This window comes from Syzygium oleosum, unplaced genomic scaffold (assembly GCF_021117445.2).
Source record: "Syzygium oleosum isolate NSW1041296 unplaced genomic scaffold, Sole_v2.1 Sole_v2.01, whole genome shotgun sequence".
Lineage (NCBI taxonomy): Eukaryota > Viridiplantae > Streptophyta > Magnoliopsida > Myrtales > Myrtaceae > Syzygium > Syzygium oleosum.
In genome coordinates, this window is record NW_026607485.1 from 35,248,171 (window position 1) to 35,259,921 (window position 11,751).

The 11,751-nt window shown below is 41.7% G+C and overlaps 1 protein-coding gene across 4 annotated transcripts; it reads left to right on the plus strand.

Annotated features, from left to right (window-relative positions):
- Window positions 1-1,560: 1,560 nt before the first annotated feature.
- Window positions 1,561-10,735, plus strand: LOC115681810 (E3 ubiquitin-protein ligase SP1). Of its 4 annotated transcripts, none has more exons than XM_056314497.1 (12): window positions 1,561-1,933; window positions 2,136-2,188; window positions 2,989-3,113; window positions 3,207-3,302; window positions 3,534-3,671; window positions 3,790-3,855; window positions 5,493-5,605; window positions 5,686-5,796; window positions 7,666-7,709; window positions 7,783-7,891; window positions 8,540-9,557; window positions 9,634-10,735. In XM_056314497.1, exons 1-11 carry the CDS (start codon window positions 1,860-1,862, stop codon window positions 8,640-8,642), a joined length of 1,032 nt encoding a protein of 343 aa, XP_056170472.1. In that variant the 5' UTR covers window positions 1,561-1,859; the 3' UTR covers window positions 8,643-9,557; window positions 9,634-10,735. The 4 variants fall into 4 exon arrangements, with proteins under 4 accessions (XP_056170472.1, XP_030461748.1, XP_056170476.1 ...); XM_030605888.2 differs by having other exon boundaries at window positions 8,540-8,879; XM_030605893.2 differs by having other exon boundaries at window positions 1,845-1,933; window positions 2,994-3,113.
- Window positions 10,736-11,751: the final 1,016 nt, after the last annotated feature.

An 11,751-nucleotide genomic window follows, 5' to 3' on the forward strand; every position in this document is an offset into this window, starting at 1 on the left:
CAAAGCTGCTTAGCAACTTCGTTGCCCCACCATATCCTATTCAGCTGCCCAATCAGCCTAATCTCTGGCTAAGGTGAAAGGAAATCATTAGATGTACAAACAGACAAAATTTGGCCATGGATAAGTTGGTGAAGGGGAACGGAAATCTCAACTAAATCAACCAATTTAGCAACTATACAAGTTTGAAAATCAGACAAAGTCAGAAAGTTGGTGAAGCAGCTAAGTTGGCAGCCTTGGTGTGTGGGAAAGAACCGACCAAAATCTAGATTAATTCAGTAGACAAGCACAATAAAGCACTCTTTTGAAGCATACAACTTTGGAGACAAGATGCACTTGAGAGAGTTCTCAATGACCCCAACAATCAACTAAAAAAAAACCAGCTTCAACCCATAAACTCCATACTCACCCTTTTGAGAGAAAATGAATTTTTCACAAATTTCCAGCGAAAAATAGCCAAAACCTTCAACTAGAGAGTGGAAGTACGCGACGATCTTTCCAACCATAGATCGCGCGTCCCAAACGATCGGGAAGGCACCCAAAATCCCCCCCCCCCCCAAGGGTACCCTCTTGGTGAGCAAAGGTAAAAACCTGAGAAGTGTTGGAGGTTTGGTCGCGAGCCGGGAAAAGAGTGAGATTTTGAAAGAAATGAGAAAATTTTGAACCAAGAAACTCACTGGGGGTCAAAGTAGGCATGTTCTAGCTCAAAAAAAGCTTTGCATTGTCCGTTAATCAGCTCTTCGTTCTAGTTAAGGTGAGAAGAGTGCACCAGAGTAGGCCCACAAACCCAGCTCTAGATACGTGAAGTAAAAGTGGAAAAATAATAATCCAACATAAATCAAGAACATACATGGGTTTGGAAAGCAAGGCGAAGAAAGGCGAGCGACAAGCGGCGAGTGAGGCGAGCGGTGAGCGAGGCGAGCGAGGTGAGCGGCCAGAGGCGAGCACCGAACGGGGCGCGAGCGGCGCAAGCTTCGAGCGACCAGAGGCGAGCGCCGAACGGGGCGAGTGGGAAGTTTTTTTCTTCAATTTTGGCAAAGTGAAGAGTCTGAAGACTAAAGAGAGACTGTACAAGGAAGACTAAAGAGAAGAAGTTGTCAGTATTAGAGGAGGACTGAGGACGCCGTGAGTAATGCTGTTTTGGACGCGTGAAAAAAGACTGAAGAGAGACTGTACAGGGAAGACTAAAGAGAAGAAGTTGTCAAGTACCGGAGGATGACGCCGTGAGTAACGCCGTTTTGGACGCGTAAGAGCTGTTTCCCGCTTTTTCTTTTTTGGTCAGTTTTTCACGCCATTTCACAGTTTCACTTGGGTTCTCTACATAAAAAAAATTATAAATAATATATTAAATATATAATATATAATATATATTTTAGATATATTATATATAATATATATAGTTCGGGTTGATCTGGATTGGACCGATCCTAAATTACCTGGATCGAGGACCAATCCACACAATGCTGATCCAGAGATCCCAGATCAAGGACCGATCCAGTCTCCCTATAAATCGGAGTTGGGCCGGGCCAGGGTTGACTCTGGACCGATGCTCACCCCTACGTGCATCACAAGATACTCTCTCTCTCTCTCTACAGTTCCTTCATCCTCACCTCCACTCCTTGTATCCGGTTCTCTCTCCCCGCTGAATCCTTCGATTGCTTCTTCTTCTTCTTCCTTGATCCCTGCGACCTCGCTGCCGTCGCGCTCGACGAGCTCGCTCGTGCCGGCTTCGCTCTCTCGCCGCCTCGAAATCCGGAGGTCTCATGGTCTTCTGGCTCGTTCCGGGCTGATCCTGCTCGGGGTTTCTGGGCTTCGTTTTCGTTCGCGTCGAGGACGGAGGGTTCGCGATTGCTTCCGTCCACATGATTCCCTGGGGTGGTCTGAGCTGTTGCCTGAGCGCGGCGGCTCTGTACGTTCTCGGCAGAAGCAGTGGAAGGTAATGTGTACTTCCAGTGCGCTGCCGAATCACCTCGGATAAAGTAGAGTTTTTTTTTAGCAATCTGTTTGAGTTTTATGGATGTCGTGCTGAGCTAAGTTCTGGGAGTCTGATAAAGAGAAGGTTCTGTGACTGCTTGTCGATGTGCTGTTGAGGGTTTTCATTGGGTTGGTTAAAGTTTGGATTTTGAATCTTGTCGCAGGGATGCGGAGGCTTTAAAGTGTGTTCTTCGGGTGAACCAATTGAAGGAATTAGGTGAGCGCACGTTCAAGGTCTTGGAGAATGAGCTCTGTCTCTTCCTCCTTGCTCTTATTGCCTCTCCTGCACCGAGTGGTTTATGACACCTCGTGAATTTGATGGGCATTTCGGCTTCATTTTCCAGCATTCTTGCCGCGGTGCTCCAACGAAGTAATTTGGAAATTTTATGACTGCAGCATTTTGGAAATGGCTATCTCTTTTGTTAAATTTCTGCGAGTATTTGAGGCCTAAAGGAGTGGTGAACCTAGAAAGTTCGGTTTGGGGTGATATCAATAAATTTTGCATTTACCTGACACGGGACTTGGGGCAACGCATAAAAAGTATGAATTTGTATATCTTGCACAATTGGCCACCTCGGGTGTGGGGGGGGGGGGGGGGGTGTGGTTGGAGGGCCCTGTTAAGCCCTCAGTCAGTCAGTCAGTCAGTCATGACTGGAAGGGAGGAGGGAAACTTCCATCATCCAGCCTACATGCTTTTGAAATACTATGTCATTTTCTAGTAGCTGCTGTTGTAGTCATTGGAGTACTCTGAACATATTTTGGATCAAGAAATCAGGAAACAAGCTCTGAGAATTCAACATACCTCATTTTCCATATTTACTTTTCTCTAGTTGTGGCGTTGTGTACTTTCTCTGTCATATGGTTATATTCCTGTCATGAAGTGAAAGAGCAGTGACTTCTGAGTGCAATTCCATTCTGCTTACCTGCACAAGTGTGTATAATAGCTGAAATGACTTGGTTCCTGTTTACTTAAACTTATCTGAAAAATGGTTTTTACATTCCCCTTGCCTGGAACAGCACAGCTTTTGGATACGGAATGTAAGGTGTTACCTTTGGTTGTTACACTTTCTGGAAGAGTTGGCTCTGACATGCCAATTAATTGTGAGTATAGTGGTCTACGAGGTGTGATAGTGGAGGAGACGGTAATGAGCTTTCACTTGATTGTAATACTTACTTATTTGGTCATTTGTTATACTCTTTCCTATGTGATACTTATGTTGTTGACTTGTTCTCAGGCAGAGCAACACTTTCTGAAGCACAATGATGCTGGTTCTTGGATTCAAGACTCTGCGTTGATGCTATCTATGAGTAAAGAAGTTCCCTGGTTCCTGGTGAGGAATGGCTGATGTCTCATGCTTTTCTTAACTTTCTTGTTCACTTTTATTTGGTGGTCCAAGTAAGTTTGCTTAATACTGATTGCATAGCTGACTAGTTGCGAGCTTGTCTTGTCTAGAAAGATTGGAGTCTTTCTCTTCTACTTTTTGAGAACATCTTGCTTTCTGTTCTATGTCCAAATGATGATCTAAAAATAGGCCTTGATTATGTCTTATTCATATGCGTAGGATGATGGTACTAGCCGTGTGCATGTAGTGGGGGCCCGAGGAGCCTCAGGTTTTGAACTAAACATTGCAAGTGAAGTGTTTGAAGAGTCCGGAAGATCTCTTGTACGAGGAACATTAGATTATCTTCAGGGTCTCAAGGTTTGTCTGTCTCATGGCTTCCTGTTTAGCCAAGACTTTGTTGATGGACCATAAGCCAAGCTTATTCAGGATTCACTTGATTCTTTTTCCATCTATTCATCTTCTGTTTTTATTCCAGATGCTTGGGGTCAAGAGGATTGAGCGCGTTCTACCTGTTGGTTCCTCCTTGACTGTTGTTGGTGAGGTAGGTTTTCTGCCATCTTGTGTAGTTTAATGAGCTCATGCTGTTATATGCTTAAAGATGAAACATTGGTAACTTAGCAGCTACTTGTTTGATAATGATGGATTGACCAACATGTTGTCATTTGATAAGCAGTTTTATTGGGCATTTCAAGTAGTACTTGGTGTCGTTTCTAATGACATGAGTATTGATGTGAAATATTGGATGTGATTGAGTATCAATCAAGCGACTGAAAACAGTGTTGTGAAGGACCGTATTGTTTGTAACTTCAATGCTTTAGGATGAACTGCAGTTCAATGGTTCTGCTGCTGAATAAGATTGGGTCAATGTTAGGTTGCCAATTTGTAACCTGGATGCTGTGTGATAACTGGTAGCTGCTGCTGAATACGAATTCATAATGTTAACACAAACGATAAAAAAAATCTTGTTAAGCCTGTGATGTAGTAAAACCAACTTGTATACTCAGAAGTATTTAAACTGTGAGTTAGTAACTAACATTATGCTAGTATGCTCTTCACTGTATTGTTCAGTTGATAATGCTGATTTTGCCTCCCATGAAAAAGACATCAATTTCTCGGACTTCAGGGCACATGATTTTATGAGCATTGTATAGAGCCAGCTGCAAATTTATGCTAAATTTGATTTATTGAACTTGTTTAAGTTGGTAGTTAGAGCCTATGGTGGTCTGTATAATGCGCTCCATTAACCTCACCAAGAAAACCTTTTTACAAAATGAATATGATGGGAGTAAGGGTCACTGATTGTGTAGATTTGTTTCTACTACAAAAAAAGTATCCCCCATAAATCTTACATTTATTATGCTCTTGAGCTGATTTCTGACCGAGTCTGACTAATCACAATTTCATACTAAGTTAAATCATCAAATTTGTGTAGTTGGCAGCTTTGAGAGAATTAATGTACATCCTCCTGTCTCCTCCTTAAAAAGGAATGTTACTGTCAATTGATTGTACCATCATTAGGATAAAAATAGCCACTTATTAGGAAAATCAGCAGTTTATTGAAATATGACGCATGTAGATCTTCGTGAGGATTTGTGTTACTTAGCTAATAACCAGCCAGTGGCTTTTCTCTAAATTAATCGCTAATGAGCAATGCAGTAAAGTTAACTTACATTTTAAGCCCCTCCAATGGGCAGGCTTGAACTCAATAGCTAAAGCCAATAACTGAGAAAGCACAAACTAATGGAGCAACTGAGAAATTACTAACACACTCTAGAAAAATGTCACTTCTGTCTGTGTGTGAGCATTTTAAGCGTCTGAAGAATCAAGTCACTGCATCAGGTGTAGTCATCATGTATAGTATGGCGACACTTTTATGAGTTTAGGTTGTCTTAAGTGAGATGTTTGAATTGTTGCTCCTGAATGCTTCAAATTTTAAATCCAGTACTTCAAGTTCTATACTTATATACCTATCAAACAACAAAAAGTCGTCCCCTATATATATTGATGAACTGGGGCAGATTCATTAAGAGTACCAGGGGGTGCTACCTGTACATGTGCAAACAATTTCGGAGTATAGGATTCAAATTGTCTACTTTGTCAAGGCATTTCTCACTCCAACTCCATTTGGTATTGTTTCTTCTATGAATTGACCATGTTTGCTTCTTTGCTTGAAGTCAGGCCGTCAAAGATGATATTGGGACGGTGCGGATCCAGAGACCACACAAGGGGCCCTTTTATGTATCTCCTAAAACTATTGACCAGCTCATTTCAAATCTTGGCAAATGGGCTAGGTAATTATACTAGTGAACAACTGTGGCCTCAATAATTTCTCTCTTTCTTTCTTATGCAAGCTAACTAGAAGTTTGAACAGGTGGTATAGGTATGCTTCCTTTGGGTTTACAGTATTCGGCATTTGTTTGATTGCAAAACGAGCTATCCAATACATCATGGAGAGAAAGCGACGCTGGGAATTGCAGCGAAGGTATATTTAGTGAAGCTTGTATTTTAAGAAATGGAAAGCATTGATTTGTCAAAATTATCATTCATTGGTGCTTCTTCATTTGTCTAAACTTGCTCTGAAGTATTTGATGGACTGGACATATCATGGATCTGCCATACTCATACAGATAATAACTGTTAGCCTTAAGTTCTGTGCGAGTGACTAAGATTGGATGGCTATTTTTTGCATCTCACAAAATCCTAGGCCAATCTTAGCCTTCTTATGTCTTTTTATTTTGTTCAACACTGGACTTTTGGGTGGAGATATATTTAGCTATTTCCTTCTCTTTGCACTTTCCATTCTATTAGTTAACATCAAAGTTTTATCTGATGACTGGTCTTTGTTGCTTCCTCTTCTTCTCAACTTATGTTATTCTTGGCTACATGGATTTTGTTGAACTATATTTATGGATATTTGTCAGGAGTTACTAGGTGGTCATGAATACGGAAATTAGGATTTTGTTAGCAACTCTTGTGCTCTATAAATCGAGCTATATTATGTACCCTTTCGTCAATCTATTTTGTAAAGATGTACCCTGTGAATTTCTCTCGCTCTCTCTTGAAGATCCTAAAATATTTCTATGGTATTAGAGTCACCAAGAGAGAGGGACCCAAATCATGACCCTAGTATGCCAAAACACAACTGTTTTTTCTTGCTGTTAGTCATAAGAAAAGAAGAAGGGTTTTTGTCTTCTCCATTAAGCCAACTATCATGTCCTTTTGTTGCAAGCTCTACTCAGTCGTTCGCTGTTACTTTTTTCGAGCCTGTCTTCGGTAACACATCAAAATCTTCTTCTCTGGCAAGGACTCAAGCTTTGTCCCTTGCTGTCTTCTCTCCTTTTCGATTTCTTCCCGTCATCAGGAGGAGCTCCTTGCGAACCCAGGTCATCCAGATCTGGAGAGTCATGCGTTCTGCTATGCTCATCGCCACCATTCGCTACTGGATGACCTTCCTCTGTCAGTTACGATTTCTCTCTTGTGGGCCATTGTTCTTCTTCATCTCGGTCAGCCTTCCGTCATCATCATCGCAAGCAGTCCTTCTGGTCATGAGCTCATCCTCCACATTTGTCTCTGACGAGCACATCCCATTCATTTCAGTGTTTGTCATCATTTGTCTTTAGCAAAATGTCCCAGTTTTGGTCCTTTAAAACCTTAACAACATCTACTGTGAATGTCTTCCTTTGTGAGACTCATCTTCGATTGTGAGCATCCTTGCCTAGCAAAATCGCTGTCAAGTTTTTGGGTGTCTGTGAGCGTTGGAGTCAAACACACCTTTATTAAGCAACCAGAGTGGAGCACCGTGGGGTGATGCAGTACAGTTTGCTGCAATGATAAAGTCATGTTCTCACACAATCTTATCTTCGTTGTTTGAGGAAGCAGAAGGTGTCTTTGTTTCTTCAACGCTTCTGTCGAATATGACGTTGCTTACATTCATTTTGTCAGCTTACACACTTGTTTTTGTCTTAAATCCGGTCGTGGATGACAGGACCTTTATGTTTAATATGAAATCAAGAAGTTATCGTTCAAGACAATTGCTAGAAGTTTTGACATTTATTCCTCACACCGATTGATTTTCAAATATTCTACCTTTTTTTTTTATCTAGCTCAAATTGCTATCTTTGCTGGGTGGTCTCTGGTTTGTTGTCAAATGGCTCTTCTACTTATTCTGAATGTCTCTCCTCTTATTTATTTTCTTGATTTATTTCCTAGTTTTACATGAGATTTTTTGTTTTCTTTTCCATTGGTAACCAATCAGATGATTTTCCTTCTGGAGACTGATTGATTATCAGTAGCATATCTCGGTTATTGTTCTCTCTTTCTGCATAATGTTGATTAAGTCTTCTCCATGCAGGGTTCTTGCAGCTGCTGCTAGGAGAGCAGGACAAGATACTGACGGTAACTTGTGTTACATAATTGTTACTTAAAACAATGATCTATTCGCATAGTGATGGTTATGATTTTTTCTCAGGTACAGATGAAAAGACCAAAAGTGCACCAGACAATGCTAAGAGAGACCGTTCAATGCCAGATCTCTGTGTCATATGCCTTGAGCAGGAGTACAATTCCGTCTTTGTCCCGTAAGCAATCTTTTCTTTATTAGTTAGAATGTTATTGGAGTTTGCTGTAGATGGTGCATTTGCATCTTTTCTTGCTATTGGAATGACCCTACATACCATTACCAACCAGATGGTTCCACTCTTCCATGGCCACTGCGAGCCTCGGGGGGTCTAGGTGGCTGTGCTCCGTGAAGAGGAGGAAAAGCTTTGATTTGATTTTCATTGTCCTGGAAAAAGTTTTATTGGTTAATTTCCATGTGCAGGTTTTGCAGTGCACAATATTAATTAGATAGCATGTACATAACTGTGTACTCTTGTAACAATTATAGTAGCTTTGTAATACACCGATGCTCCAGCTTTATTCTGCCAACTTTTGTGTTTTAAGTTTTGGCCTCTGATGTTTTCTGGGGTCCTAATTGGCAATATGCTATGGGCAATTGCTCCATTATACTCAACATTATAAATCTCTGTCGGAGGTATCTATAAAAAATATAAAAAGAAATAAATCCCTGTCGGAGGCATTTAACTTTTTTCCATGACCTAAAAAACAAGCATCTCTCCCGTAGCGCATGTTGGAGTAGAATTGACCCTTCTGAGATGTTTCGTCTTTGCTTCTTCTGGTTGACTTCTTAACTTGTACTTAGCATGCTACATGCATTTCTTCAACAGGTGTGGGCATATGTGTTGCTGTACAACATGCTCATCGCACTTGACAAATTGTCCACTTTGTCGGCGGCGGATTGAGCAAGCTGTGAAAACCTTCCGCCATTGAAATAATTGTATTGCAGTTTGGATCTCATAAACTCGGATGTAATCAAGGTTCAGAAGGCTAAATTCCGTTCTGGCCGCATCGCTTCTCATCTTGCCATGTAAAAATTTTCATACTACAGAATTCTTGCATTATGCTGGTGGTTAAAAGGCCAGCTTCTTGGATGTCACAGCGACTCCCACATTATGTCTCTCAACAAGAAATCTATTGGTAACCTCCGCTATTGTAAGTAAGTCCGAGGTTAGTTGTTGCTTGTCTTTGTATATTTGATGCAGTCACCAGCAGCAATTGTGCGGGTCTCTGTTGCTTCTACCATTTTGGGACTATCTGTTCCATCCTCTACAATTTGCTTATCCCGACAATTTTATCATATTGGTGGCTGTTCATGGGCTGTAACTTATTAACATGGCCTTATTATTAGACATTGTCAGCAGTGAACTTGAATACATTCCTGATGTAAGAGTTGCACCTGCAAAATGTTGCTTTTGCGAGGGTGAACTTGAAGCTACTCAGCCATTTAATCCACTGATTCTGAGTTTGATGCCTCTGGTACAGTCGGAATAAATAGACAATTTATTCGTTAGATTGACGATGCGTCTGGTGCCAACTCAGAATCTCATTTTTGCTTGTCATCGTTATCGGAATCGCTTTTTGACTCCTTTCATCTGTGCACGGTTTCTAGTAGGTTGCTGTGACCAAAGCGGTAGCAACAGGTCCGCCAATCCCAAGTTTGCTGTGTTAGAATGCTTTTGTTAGATTCCCCTTCTAGTTTTCCTGGATAGCTAATGGGCAAATAAAGTGGGAATTTGATCCTAAACCGTCAAATCACTGTGAAATACGGGAAAAGCCAGCTCTCTTGCTGATATTCTTGTGTTTAATTCTCGTTTTGATCATCTTGTTGATCTTTCACGCAACCAAGTGCTGTCTGCATCATCACACTCTATGTTCCTTTCTCATTAAGGTGGTTTAATCTTTAGGCCTTATTTTTCCTCAGATGACTCGGGTATATAACACGCCTGAACAAGCACTTGGAATGTAGAGCTCTCCGGCCCTCCCCGTCTTCTGTTCACATATCACACACTCGGCCTTCTTCATTCCCTTCAAACGCCTATAGATGGAAAGGAACCACTCCTACTCAACCTCCCATCTCCAAGACATTCGTCGTGCCCCGATGTACCCGCTATCTGTTGCCGCTCCCGAAGCGGTTGCCATCGAGTTTGTGTATGCGAATCCGCCGAATCCAGCGAACAATAAAGAAGCATCGTCTGGCGTCGAGGTGCCTATTCACAAGAACAATCAGGTGGGAATGATGCCCACCATGGTCGAGCCTGCGAGGCAATCGTCTCCTGAAATGACCAAGACCAAGGCAAAGTCCAACTCGGTCGAGACGCTGGTCTTTGAATCTCACCAGGGACGTGGCCTGTTGACGCAGAAGGAGGTATTCCCTTCAAAAGACCTCGCAGTCGAAGTTGCAATAAAGACCGAACCAGGAGCATCTGCTGTCGCTGTCGTAGAGAAAGCAACGCCTAGAACAGAGATGGCATCTCCTTCGAAGCTAGCCGTCGGCCAAACCTCCGGCGCAAGGAAAGTTGAGGAGAAAGTTAAGCCCAAATCCGAGAAAGTCCCGACCCCGAAGACTTCTGGGGAACCAAGAAATGCCCCGAGGAAAGATCAAAGTAGGGCAGCAAAGGAGAAAGGAGAGGACGTCAACAACCGAGTGTCCAATTACATCAGTCGCGCCAAGATTAGACTCAGAACCATGTCCACTGCTGGAGGAACGCAGGGTGCCGGGCATAAGGACAGCGGGACCGATCATTTCGGGAACTATATTCAACGAGCTAAGATGAAGATCAGAACAATGTCCGGCATCGGTGGTGACAATAATGCTCAACCTAAGTGAGGCCGCTAAAGTCTAACTGATAGCGCCTTTACCGGTACTAAATAATTCAGCGCGTGATGCTCGGCCATGGTTGCTCATCAGGAACTAGAAATATGTATTGGATGTAAGTACTATAAGAACAAGCTTCTGTTTACTTCTAGTGGTGTGGTTTGTTTCAGTTTCAAATTGCCAAAATAGATTGCCTTTTTGTGCCAAATCAGTTGCTTTCTCTGTAAATACATGACCATCCAATTAACCACACAATTGAAAGGGAAAACACCCGGCGCATTTGAATTCAATTCAATGGTTACAGGGAAAGGAAAACTAGATCAAGAGATTGCCCTCATTCATGCCGATTCTTAGCCGCACTGAGGAGTACATATTAAACCGCCTTCAAGTTCGCACTTGGTTTAAGAAACCGCTAAACTATAGTAGGCGGAAAAATTACCTAATCAGTCCTAAACTTATTATACCGTTACCAATTTAGTCTTAAACTTTTTAATTTTGTTAATGTAGTCCTAAACCTTTATGTAAAATTCGAATGTAGTACTTCCGGTCATATTTGTAGGAAATCGATGCCACCACGTAAGACGGCTGACATAGCGGTCTAGTCATCGTTGGCACACCACCACGTCAGCGATTTTCAGCAAAAATTGGCTTGAAGGATTGAAAAGTTTATGATTGAATTGGCATCTATACAATAAGTTTAGGACTAATTGGACAGTTTATCCTGTAGTAGGCATCGAACCGGGTTAAGAAATAACTATGCCGAATCTTATGTTGTCGAGATGTTCATGATTGCTCATGCATGACGCAATCTTAAAGCTCATAATTAAAGGGATTTTTCACATGAGTTAAGTTAATTAACGGCCAATTTGGCAGGTAGTTGATGCATAATACAACAAGTTTGATTGATGACCCCTTTAAGTTAATTGTTATCAGAACCATGAAAAGGGCAACATTGGCAGTGACTTGGGCTAACTCTTGAAAATGATCCGGAAAACAAAAGAAGACCAGCATCGTAATATGTCAGAGAACCTTGTCTGCAAATTCGGGCCAACCATCATTGCCTCAGCTGGCCCAACAAAACTTATAAAGTAAAGGTTAGATGATCCTTTGTCCAAAAAGTTCTGAAAATGAAATTCCAATGTACATTAGATACTTTAACACGCCCTCTCTCGGGTGCAAGCTTGCCTTTACATGTAAAACACATCACGTATCATGTAGCAAACA